The sequence below is a fragment of the Pristis pectinata genome, chromosome 6 (genome assembly GCF_009764475.1).
Source record: "Pristis pectinata isolate sPriPec2 chromosome 6, sPriPec2.1.pri, whole genome shotgun sequence".
In the NCBI taxonomy this organism is placed as follows: domain Eukaryota; kingdom Metazoa; phylum Chordata; class Chondrichthyes; order Rhinopristiformes; family Pristidae; genus Pristis; species Pristis pectinata.
In genome coordinates this window covers 897612-909919 of record NC_067410.1, presented here as the reverse complement: position 1 = coordinate 909919, position 12308 = coordinate 897612, and the positions used below count along the sequence as shown (strand labels likewise).

The following is a 12308-nucleotide window of genomic DNA, read 5'->3' as shown; positions in this document are numbered from 1 at the left end:
ACATGTTCCAGCTTATCAGCTTGTTTCACGCTGTCCTCACAAACGTCAAGGTCTCTCTCTCTGGTGAACACTGAAGCAAAGTATTCATTGAGGACCTCCCCTACCTCTTCCAACTCCAGGCACATGTTTCCTCTTTTATCCCTGATCAGTCCTACCCTCACTCTAGCCATCCTCCTATTCTTCACATATGTGTAGAACGCCTTGGGGGTTTTCCCTGATCCTACTCGCCAAGGACTTCTCATGCCCCCCTTCTAGCTCTCCTAAGTTCATTCTTAAGCACCTTCCTGCCTACCTTGTAACTCTCTGGAGCCCTGTCTGATCCTTGCTTCCTAAACCTTAAGTAAGCTTCTTTCTTCCTCTTTACTAGATATTCACATCTTGTGTCAACCATGGTTCCCTCACCCTACCATCCTTTTCCTGCCTCAATGGGACAAATTTATCCAGAACCCCATGCAAGTGAACTCTAAACAACCTCCACATTTCCATTGTGCATTTCCCTGAGTAAATTGCTCCCAATTTACACTCCCAAATTCCTGCCTAATAGCATCATAATTCCCCCTCCCCCAGTTAAATACTTTCCCATACCGTCTGCTCCTATCCCTCTCCAGGGCAAGGGTAAAGGTCAGGGAGTTGTGGTCACTTTCTCCAAAATGCTCACCCACCGAGACATCAGACACCTGACAAGGTTCATTGCCTAGTACCAGGTCCAGAATGGCCTCTCCTCTAGTCGGCCTGTCCACATACTGTGTCAGGAATCCTTCCTGGACACACCTAACAAATACCACCCCATCTAAAGCCTTTGTACTAAGGAGGTGCCAATCAGTATTGGGGAAGGTGAAATCACCCATGACAACAACCCTGTTATTTTTGCACCTCTCCAAAATCTGCCTCCTGATCTGCTCCTCAGTGTCTCTTGTTGTTGGGGGGTCTGTAGAATACTCCCAATAGAGTGATCGCTCCCTCCCTGTTTCTGACTTCCACCCACACTGACTCGGTAGACGATCCCTCCAGGATGTCCTCCCTTTCTACAGCTGTGACACTGTCCCTGATCAGCAAAGCCACTCCCCCACCTCTTTTACCTCCGCCCCTGTCCCTTCTGAAACATCTAAACCCTGGAACATTCAGCAACCATTCCTGCCATGGAGGTGTTGTTGATAGTGAAGAAAGTTATTGTAGATTACAGGGGGATCATGATCAGTTCGGGAAGTGGGCCGAGGAGCGGCAAATGGATTTCAATGCAGATAAGGGTGAGGTGATGCATTTTGGAAAGTAAAACCAGTGTAGGACTTGTACTGTGAATGGCAGGGCACTAGGGAGTGTAATGGAACAGAGGGAGCTAGGAGTACAAGTGAAAGTAGCATCACAGGTAGACAGGATGGTGAAAAAGGTGTTTGGCATGCTGGCTTTCATTAGTCAGTGCACTGAGTGTAGGAGTTGGGACCTTGTATTGCAGTTGTATAAGTTGTTGGTGAGGCCGCACTTGGAGCACTGTGGACAGTTCTGGTCGCCCTGTTATAGGAAAGACGTGGTTAAACTGGAAAGAGTGCAGAGGAGATTTACAAGGCTGTTGCCAGGACTAGAGGGCCTGAGTTACAGGGAGAGGTTGGCCAGGCTGGGTCTTTATTCCTTGGAGCATAGGAGAATGAGGGGTGATCTTATAGATGTTTGTATGATTTCTCATGAAGGGCGTAGACAAGGGTGGGGGGTCCAGAACTGGGGGGCACAGGTTTAGGGTGAGAGGGGAAAGGTTTAAAAGGGACCTGAGGGGCAACTTCTTCACGCAGAGGGTGGTGAGTGTATGGAACGAGCTGCCAGAGGAAGTGGGTGAGGCAGGTACGACAGGACCATTTAAGAAGTCCTTGGATAGGTACATGGAGGGGCGGGGCTTGGAGGGAGATGGGCCGAATGCAGGGAATTGGGACTAGCTGGGTGGGCACCGTGGTCGGCATGGACTGGTTGGGCCGAAGGGTCTTCATTCATGCTGTGTTGCTGTGTGACTGTGAGGGTGGGGGGTGTGCTGGGGGTGAGGATGAGGAAGCGATGGAGACTGTGTGGGGGGTGGGGATTGGGGGTGGGGGTGAGTGTAGAAGTGGAGGTGGGAGTAGGGGTGAGTGTGGGGAGCAAGATGTCCCGGGACCTGTGTGCAGGGTCTGGGCAGTGAGGGAGTTACCATCATGTCCTGTGTCCTGTCAGTGACCACACAGGAAGGGGAAGCTCCCTTCACACGGGGTAACAGGGATCAATGTGAATCCTGGTGGTCTGTGGGGTGGGCAGGGGACACACTAACACAGGGTGAGGGGGAGTGAGCACTGCACACTACTCCCGCTGAGGTCTGACAACGTTTCACTGGCCCGACTGATGAAAGCCAGTTTCCCGTTTGACTTCGTAACCACATTATCTACCTGCGTTGCTCCCTTCAGGGATCTTTTGACTTGTACACCAACGGTATCTTTAATCTCTTCTCACTGACATTTGCCCAACCTGAAATCTACCTGGTGAACCTTCGCTGTACCTCCTCCCTCAGGCCGGGAGACCAGACCCATACACAATATTCCAGTATCTTCGTACTTCCTCAGTGGGATGAAATGATCTGTATGGATGGCATGCAAGACAAAGTTTGTCACTGTACCTCGGTACATGTGGCAATAATAAACCAATTTGCCAACTGCCCATTATTGGGAAGTTGAAGTCACCCACCACAACTACCCTGCTATTTTTACACCTTCCATGATCTGCCTGTTTCCCTGTTCCTCTCTCCCGCTGGCTACTGGGAGGCCTGCAGAATAACCCCAACAGAGTGACTGCACTTGTCCTCTCCCCATGTTGCCTCAGTGGATGTGCCCTCCGTGTTGTCCTCTCTGCGTGCAGCTGAGATATTTTCCCTGATCAGTAGAGCAGCAACCCCACCTCTTTTACATCCCACTCTATCGTGTCTGAAAACATCGGAATCCTGGAACGTTGAGCTGCCCTTCTCTCAACCAAGTCTCTATAACGGCTACCACATAGTTCCATGTACCGTTCCAGGCTCTAAGTTCATCTGCCTTAACCTTAATGCTCCCTGCATTGAAATAAACACACTTCAGCCCATCGGTCCCACCATGTTCATTAACCTGGCCCTGCCTGTCCTTCTAGCCTTACTTGACCTAACGTCTACCCCTCAATCCCTCCACTTGCTGACCTAATGATGAGGTTCTCACCTCCTGCCACACTAGTTTAAACCCCACTGAGTAGCACTAGTGAACCTCCCCGTGAGGATATCGGTCCCCATCCAGTTCAGGTGCAACCCATCCCTCTTGTACCGGTCCCACCTGCCCTGGAAGAGAGCCCAGTGATCCAATGATCCATGTACCTGAAGTCCTCCCTCCTGAACCAGCTCCTTCACCACGCACTGAACCCCACAGCGGTCACCCGTCTACCTGACTGAACCTTTGGAGTGACCACCCCACTAAAGCTCCTGCCTGTAACACTCTCTGCCCCCTGTGTGCACCTCAGTGAGTCCAACTGCTGTTCCAACCGATCCACGGGGTCTGAGAGGAGCTGCCATTGGACACATTTCCTGCAGGCAGAAAATCTCAGCCTGGAACCACCCATGTGACCTGCTCCCCACCGTTCCAGTGAAACAATATTGTTCATCAGGAGAGGCCATTGTGGATGGGGATTATGGAATGTGGAACCAGCACAGTGGGAGAGACCAGTGTGATCTCAGTGACAGAAGCGGCTGGAGGGCTCTCCCTCACCCCTGTAATTGTTGCTCTGTTCTGTGACAGGGGGGAATGTACATCTTCCAGCTCTTTGATTACTACTCAGCCAGTGGGATCACCCTCCTTTGGCAAGCGTTCTGGGAGTGTGTTGTTGTAGCCTGGGTCTACGGTGAGTCTACAACATCGGGCCAAGCAAGACACCTACACTACATGGAGCATCGAACGGTGCAGGCACCATGTTAATCCAAACTAATCCCAACTGCCTGCCCACAGCCTCTATCCCCCCAGTCCCCGTGTTCATGTGTCTGTCTAAATGTCTCTTAAACGTTGCTGTCGTATCTGCTTCCACCCCCACCCCAGCAGTGTGTTCCAGGCACCAACTGCCCTCTGTGTAAAATAACATCACCAACAGCCTGTCCTGGTCCAACCACGTGGATACCACATTCAGCATGTCCCCTTTGACCCTCAACAATTTTTACAGATACACCATAGAAAGCATCCTATCCGGATGCATCACGGCTTGGTACGGCAACTGCTCTGCCCGGGACCACAAGAAACTGCAGAGAGTTGTGGACACAGCTCAGCACATCACGGAAACCAGCCTCCCCTCCATGGACTCTGTCTACACTTCTCGCTGCCTCGGTAAAGCAGCCGACGTAATCAAAGACCCACCCACCCCGGACATTCTCTCTTCTCCCCCTCCCATCAGACAGAAGATACAAAAGTCTGAAAGCACGTACCACCAGGCTCAAGGACAGCTTCTATCCCAGTGTTATAAGACTATTGTACGGTACCCTAGTACGATAAGATGGACTCTTGACCTCACAATCTACCTCGTTTTGACCTTGCACCTTACTGTCTGCCTGCACTTTCTCTGTAACTGTAACACTTTACTCTGCATTCTGTTATTGTTTTACCCTGTACTACCTCAATGCACTGTACGATCGGTATGCAAGACAAGTTTTTCATTGTACCTCGGTACATGTGACCATAATAAACCAACAAACTTGCCTTGTAAATCTCTTTTAAACCTTCCCCCTCTCACCTTAAACCTATGTCCTCTAGTATTTGACATTGCAACACCGGGAAAAGACTTGACTGTCCACCCTATCTGTGTCTCTCATAACTGTACTTCAATCAGGTCAGTTCTCTGACACTCCAGAGAAAACAACCCAAGTTTGTCCAACCTCTCCTCATAGCTCATACCCTCTAATCCAGGCAGCAGCCTGGTGAACCTTTTCTGCACCCTCTCCAAAACCTCCACATCCTTCCTGTAATGGGGCAACCAGAACTGAATACTCCAGATGTGGCCTAACCAAAGTTTTATGCATCTGCAACATGACTTCCTGACCATTATACTCAACACCCCAACCAATAGAGGCAAGCATGCCGTACGCCTTCTTCACCACCCTATCTACTTGTGTTGCCACTTTCAGGGAGCTGTGGACTTGCACCCCAAGATCCCTCTGTACATCAGTTCCTCTAAGGGTCCTGCCATTTACTGTACACTTTCCTCTTATGTTTGACCTCCCAAAGTGCAACACCTCACACTTGTCTGGATCCAACCCCATCTGCCATTTCTCTGCCCATATTACCAGCTGATCCATGTCCTGCTGAATCCTTTGACGACCTTCCTCACTGCCCACAGCTCCACCGATTTTTGTGTCATCAGCAAACTTCCTAATCAGCCCATCTACATGTTTGTCCAAGTCACTTGTATACATCACAAACTATGGAGGTCCCAGCACAGCTCCCCACGGAGGTCCCAGCACAGCTCCCTATGGAGGTCCCAGCATGGCTCCCCGTGGAGGTCCCAGCACGGCTCCCAGTGGAGGTCCCAGCACAGCTCCCCGTGGAGGTCCCAGCACGGCTCCCCGTGGAGGTCCCAGCACGGCTCCCAGTGGAGGTCCCAGCACAGCTCCCCGTGGAGGTCCCAGCATGGCTCCCAGCGGAGGCCCTGGCACGGCTCCCAGCGGACCACCACGGGTCACAGACCTCTAACCCTGGGATCGCTGCATCGCAGTGCTGATGTTCCGTTCAGGGCCTTGCTGCCAATCTCAGCGTCAACCTGTGCATCAACCGAGCATCATCGCAGTGTTTCCATGGAAACTTTACCCCAAAATATCATGGATTCTTAGAGGACAGGAGGCCACTCATGCTGTTCCCTGCTTGCCGATCAAACCCTCTCTCCAACAATCCCCCCGGATCCGTGACATAATTCCCACTGGAGAATCCCCATTGAACCTGCTCCCAGCTCCCCTTCAGAGTGAATCCCAGACCCCAGCCCCTCTCATCCTTTCCGTGTCCTCCAGTCCCTCTCCCCCCGGAAACAGTCAGCCCCCAGTCAGTACTCGTCAGCTCCCCCACCATGTTATTCCAACTGGCTGCCGGGAAGCCTCTTCCCTTTCTGATAGGCTGGGGAGGCGGTGCATCACAAAGACTGACATGTCTGCTGACCAATGGCAGTGCAGAGTGATGGGGGCAGGAGGGTGACCAACAAACAATGGGAGACGGGAATCTCAGATATCCCGATCCTGGCCCATTGCCTGAGCCCGAACCCCACTCCCACCCGGCTGCCCCTCGCCCCAGGGTGAAGCACTGACCTTTCCCTCCTGTGTACCCCAGGTGCGGACCGCTTCATCAGTGACATTGCCTGGATGATCGGGTACCGTCCCTTACCCTGGATAAAGTGGTGTTGGCTGTTCATCACCCCCTGCGTCTGTGTGGTGAGTGAGAGCAAACTCCAACCCTACTCAGGCAGCCGGGACACCGCAGGCAGCAGGGTGAGGTGGAGGACGACACTGCAGGCTTGTCAGGAGCTCAGAGATCTCACAGAAAATCCTTGCAGGGCTGGAGAGACTGGTGCAGGGAGGCGCGAGTCCAGACCCCGGCCGAGGAGCAGGGAACCAGGTCACTGTCTCGGAGGTGGGGGGGTGCGGGAATGGTGTTCAGGACCAGGATGGGGAGACATTTCTTCACCCAGGGGGTGGGGAGTCTTTGGAATTCTCGATCCCCGGAGGTAGTGGAGGATCTGTGAGTCCATGCAAGGATTCTGGACAATCCGGGACATTGGGATAGGGGCGGGGGTGGACGATCCATCCCCCGCCCCTATCCCAGATGGTGACTGGTGGAAGAGGCTCCAGGGTCCGGGTTCTGATGGGGGGGGGAGGGGGTCAACAGTGGGTGGTCACGTGTGGGGGTCGACAGTGGGAGTGTCATGTGTGGGGGTCGACAGTGGGGGTCACTGGTGTGGGGAGGTGGGGGGTCGACACCCACAAGCTCCCCTCCACAGTGTTTGGGGGAGCTTGGTAACCATGACAACCTCTGGGATCGGCCTTGCACCTGCCGAGTTTCGGCGATGACTGGGTCAGGCAATTGGTGGAGTTGCTGGGATCAGGACCACAACCCGGAGACGTTCCGGTCTCCGGTACAGGACGGACCATTGTGGAGATGGAGCAGGTCCTCGGATCAGCGTCTTCACACCGAGACCCCTGGGGACCTGTCGGAGACCTCAGTGATGTCCATACAGACGGCAGCCAACTGTCCCTGTCTGGTAAACCCACTGGTGGGGCAGGGTCGGTCCGTGCTGACTCCCACTGCTGAGGGTGGGTGCCCAAGGGGAATGTCGGACTGGGGACCCTCGTCACATCTGGGGAAGAACAGCTGGCGAGAGCGGGGAACCACTGCCCAGCCAACAGCTGGAAGCTTTCACCTGGAGCTGAGCTGTGTGCAGGTTTGTGGAGGTCAGGCGGTGGACAGGGCCGGGCTTTGAACATCAGGGTCAACTCAGTGGTCAGGTCAAAGTTTACCCACTGGTGGTGGCGATTGTTTTACACACACGCGCGCGCGTGCGCACAGACACACACACGCACACACATGCACAGACACACACAGACACACACACACGTGTTCTCTCTCTCTCTCGCCCCCTCTCGCCCTAACTCTGGTTGAGATACGCTGAGGTTCTCTGAGCCGTGCTCGGAGCACGGTTCTGGGCCAGGACACTATTGACACAAAACGGTTGCCTGAACCGGCAGGTTAAGTGTAGCGCGGGGGATTGGAGCAAATGTCCTTCAGTTCCACAGGGGGCTGGTGAGACCAGCTGGAGTGCCGTGGAGACAATGGGTCTCCCTCTGTGAGGAGTTAACATGTTGGGAGGTTGACTGGGCTCACAGGGGGGCCGTCTTGTGAAGGAGGGTTGGGCTTGTCCCTCGTACCTTCCACCCCGTCCTGAGTTCACCAATCACCTCGGACTCCTGTCCCTCCCCTCTCCCAACCCACCCCCTCTACTCCCCTCCCCTACCCCTCCCTTCCCCTCCCCTCCCCCCACCATACACTGGGTCTCCCCTCCCCCCCCGTACCCCGCCCTTCTCCCCCCCTCCCCTCCCCTTTCCTCCCCCTCCACCACCTCTCCCCTCCCCCGTACACCAGACGCCTCTCCTCCCCCTCCCCTCCCTTCCCCCTCACCCCCTCCCCCCCCCGTACCCCGGCCGTCTCTCCCCTCGGACCTGATGCAGGGTTTCAACCCCATGCGTCGACAGTTCCTTCCCCCATGGATGCTGCTCGACCCGCTGAGTTCCCCCAGCAGATGGTTTGTGAGCTTGCTCCCGTCCGGAGAGTGAGAGGGGACGATTGAAACACGTGGGGTCCCGAGGGGTCCCGACAGGGTGGGTGGGGAGATGATCCCCCCTGTAGGGGGATCTGGAAGCAGGGTTCACTGTCCAAACACGAGGGGCAGTGAGGCAGCGATGAGGTGGAACGATTCCTCTGGCAGGGTGGGGAGTGTTGGAACTCTCCTGCTCCAAGAGCAGTGAAAGCAGAGTGTGTGTGCGGTGTTATACCAGGGTGCAGTGGCCCCCCCCCGGTACTGAGGGGGTGCGGTGCTGAGGGGGTGCAGTACTGAGGGAGTGCGGTACTGAGGGTGTGCGGTGCTGAGGGGGTGCAGTACTGAGGGGGTGCGGTATTGAGGGTGTGCAGTACTGAGGGAGTGCAGTGCTGAGGGAGTGCGGTACTGAGGGGGTGCGGTGCTGAGGGAGTGCGGTGCTGAGGGGGTGCGGTGCTGAGGGAGTGCGGTACTGAGGGGGTGCAGTACTGAGGGGGTGCAGTATTGTGGGGGTGCAGCAGTGTCAACAGTGCCGTCCTGGGGAGATTCCCGCTGGTTCTCTCACGGAGTCAGGAACACCTCCAGTCTCCTGTCCACCAATGCTGGCTGAGGCAGATTTGATGGTCATTTGTTGAATATTGGGATCTTGCTGTGTGGTCAGGGATTGGTTGAGGGTGAGCGAGGAGTTCTGCAGGGACCGATCAGCCGCTGAGGTTCAGACAACAGGCCAACTCTCCACCTCTCCTTCCAGGGAATCTTCCTGTTTCACATTGTGAACTACAAACCTCTGACGTACAACAAGACCTACGTGTACCCCTGGTGGGGAGAGACTGTCGGCTGGATCCTGGCGCTGGCTTCAATGGTCTGCATCCCCGCCACTGTGCTGATCAAACTGCTCTGCAGCGAAGGGTCTCTGCGAGAGGTCAGGACCACCGAGTCTGGGCAGCGGTCGATGGGGGTTTCAGTGGGTGGGGCGGAGAGGGGCTGTGGAGGGGATTCAGTGAGTGGGGGGGCATCCATGGGCTGTTGGGGGGGGGCTTCAGTGGGTGGGGGGAGAGGGGCTGTAGAGGGGATTCAGTGTGTGGGGGGAGAGGGGCTGTAGAGGGGTGGGGGGCGTCTCTGGGATGCTGAGGGGGGGCTTCAGTGGGTGGGGGGAGAGGGGCTGTGGAGGGGATTCAGTGGGTGGGGGGAGAGGGGCTGTGGAGGGGATTCAGTGAGTGATGGGGGAGAGTGTCCGTGGGCTGTGGGAGGGGATTCAGTGTGTGTGGGGGGGTCAGTGGTGGACTGAGTGGATTTGTATGGGCCCTGGGGTTAATGAGATCAATGAAATGTCCTTGTTCTGAGTTAATGAATCCTGTCAGGGTTTCAGGGTCGATTTCATCGGCTGAGGTGGGGGGGGGGGTGATGTTGGGGGTTCCCACGGGCACAGGTGGGGGGAACTAGCGGGGGTGTAAGGGAATGCTGGATAAACACAGGAGGCAGAGAGGGCAGAGGTGAGGGGGAGAGGATGGAGGTGGGAGGGGGCTGATATGTGGCAGGAGCACTGGGATGCAGGGGTCAGATGTCTCATTCTCTGCTGAGGGCGGCGGGTTCTGACGGAGTGTGTCTGCCTGCAGCGCTGGAAGCAGCTGACCACCCCAGTGTGGGGCTCACACCACCTGCAGTACATGACCATGGAGACATCCCTGAAGTACCTGGCTCCTGAGGGAGTGTCCCAGAGCCACAAGGAGAAGGAGACAGCCATCTAGCAGGGTCAGAGCCTCGGCCCCGAACACTCTGCAGATCATCCAACCCGTCCCATTCACACCCTGCTTCAGCATCTTACGGTGTTTCGTACAGAATGTGAGCCTTCAGTTCCAGTAATGGTTGTGTTTTGTTTGGACGCATCCTTTGCTTTGTGAATATGCAGTGACTATGGAACCACACCTGTGAACATCGCCCAGATGTTGAACCTGCCTGGTTTCGTCCCCTAGATAATGAGATGTATCCAACTGTCATAACCAATCGAGACTCGCCACCTTCTTATTGGTCGAAATAGGACAACACAATGCCGACATTTACTCCAACCGGATTGTTTCAGAGGGACGTCAGGAGGGGCTTCATCTGATGGCTGGTGTGAGGAACCACGTGGAAGAGATGGGGGTGATGCCCATAGCAGGTTTGGAAGTTTAGGCAGGAGAATTTTCTTTAGACAGGCCAAGTTCCACCTGGAATAGGTTGACAGGTTCAGGACAGACTGACTCACTTCCCGAAAGACAGGGAGTAAATGGCAGACAGCAGGGTTGGTGTTGAGGGATAAGTAAGATGACCCTTGATGTGATGGCTTGCTTCTGTCAGCTCTCTCTGCCATGGCAGCCTGTGTTGGGTTGTCTATTGCTGAATGTAGGCTCTAGCTCCATCTCCTCCCTTGGTGGCTGGTTGTCCCAGTGCCGGCTCAGGCTGTGACAGCAGACATTGCACTGCCGCTGATTGTCCTCAACCTGGTCATGGTTCTGCATCTAAACCACCCCCTTCATAAGCTCAGAACATCCCAAAGCACTTGATGGCTGCAGAGTAGTTTGGAAGTGTAGTCACTGTTGTGATCACACAGTCAGCAAAGCGACAATGACCAGATAAAGTTAAAACAGAAAATGCTGGAAACACTCAGCAGGTCAGGCAGCGTCTATGGCAAGAAACGCAGAGGTGATATTTCAGGTCGGAGACCCTTCGTCAGAACTGGAAAGGAGGTGAAAGAAGCGTGTGAGTCTGCTGGGAGGGTGGACGAGGGGGGTGTCTGACAGGTGACGGTAAGTCCAGGGTGACCATTGGCATGAGCTGCAAACAAGGTCAGTGAGTGAATGGGAGCAGATAGGGGGTGAGAACATGGACAGAGGGATGTAGGGGTTGTGAAATGCAGAGCAGGAGGATTTTCATGACCAGATTATTATGAGGAATGAGTTGACAGGACTCTGGGGAGATCTTCCCTGCCCTTCTTTGTATAGTGCCATGGAATCTGATATCTCCACCTGAGAGAAGAGACAGGACCTTCCTTTCACGTGTCAGCCAAGACTTTGTGCTCAGGTCTCTGCAGCTGGGCTTGGACCCCTGGCCTTCCAGCTCAGAGGCAAGAGCACAACCCGGGAGCCAAGGCTGACACCCAACTGTCTTCTCCTTCACCCGAGCATTGGCTGGCTTTGACGTAATGTCTTCTGCTGTTGATGGATGGGGAGCTGTCAGGGGTTGGTCAGCTCCAATCTTCCCTGGAGGAGTTCTGCTGCTCCTCACTCTGTCAAAGCTTTGGTCAAAGACATACAGTGTTGGTGGTCCCTCTGTGTGGACCACAGTACTTGGAGTATCGCTGAATGTGCCAAAGTTCCACAAGACTTTCACTGGGAAAAGGGAAGGAGGGTTGGGAAAGATGGAAAGGTCTGCTACTGACTGGAGAGGGAGTGAGTGCCTCTGTCAGCGACGATCAGGGCTGTGACACTATGACCAGAGGTGTTCCACTCCTGCAGGGACCACTTGCTCTTTCCCATCTTCGCCTGTCTGTGGGTCATTAATGGAACAAGAAAAGCTCGCTCTAGCTTACACGATGCAATAAATTTTTGAAAGTTGTGTGACTTTGGTTTTTTTATTGTGTTGGAGCAGGCCAGCACTTACTGCCCATCCCTGGGAAGGCAATAGCGAGACACGGCTTTGATCTGCAGAGGTGCAACGATCAGCCACATCAGTCCGACATGCGGTCCATGTCCTACCCAACCATTCGGCCCATTACACCTGTCCCAGCCCTCCAACTAATCCCACTCTACCTTCCCAGTGTCATTGTTCCCATTGGAAAGTTCCTGCTGAATCCACTCCAGAGAACGTTCCAACTCACTGCGGGAAGACATCCCCCTCAGGGTCTCCTACCGATCCCCTCTGCTCTGGGCATTGCCCCCCGTCCCTGGAAACCTCTCCTCACTCATCGGAAGCTTCAGGAACACAGTCTTGTGTTAACATCTCCTTCTCCAAGGAGAACACCCCTG

General features: G+C 54.7%; 1 protein-coding gene across 3 annotated transcripts in view; it reads left to right on the top strand.

Moving 5' to 3' along the window:
• LOC127571754 (sodium- and chloride-dependent creatine transporter 1-like) overlaps window positions 1–11900 on the top strand; it is a 76915-nt gene extending 65015 nt beyond the window's left edge. For all 3 annotated transcript variants that reach the window (XM_052018431.1, XM_052018430.1, XM_052018429.1), the window contains 4 exons: window positions 3768–3870; window positions 6327–6427; window positions 9056–9226; window positions 9921–11900. In XM_052018431.1, the coding sequence (XP_051874391.1) occupies window positions 3768–3870; window positions 6327–6427; window positions 9056–9226; window positions 9921–10052 (507 nt within the window). In that variant the 3' untranslated portion in view covers window positions 10053–11900. The remainder of the gene's footprint in view (window positions 1–3767; window positions 3871–6326; window positions 6428–9055; window positions 9227–9920) is intronic.
• The last annotated feature ends 408 nt before the right edge of the window (window positions 11901–12308 follow it).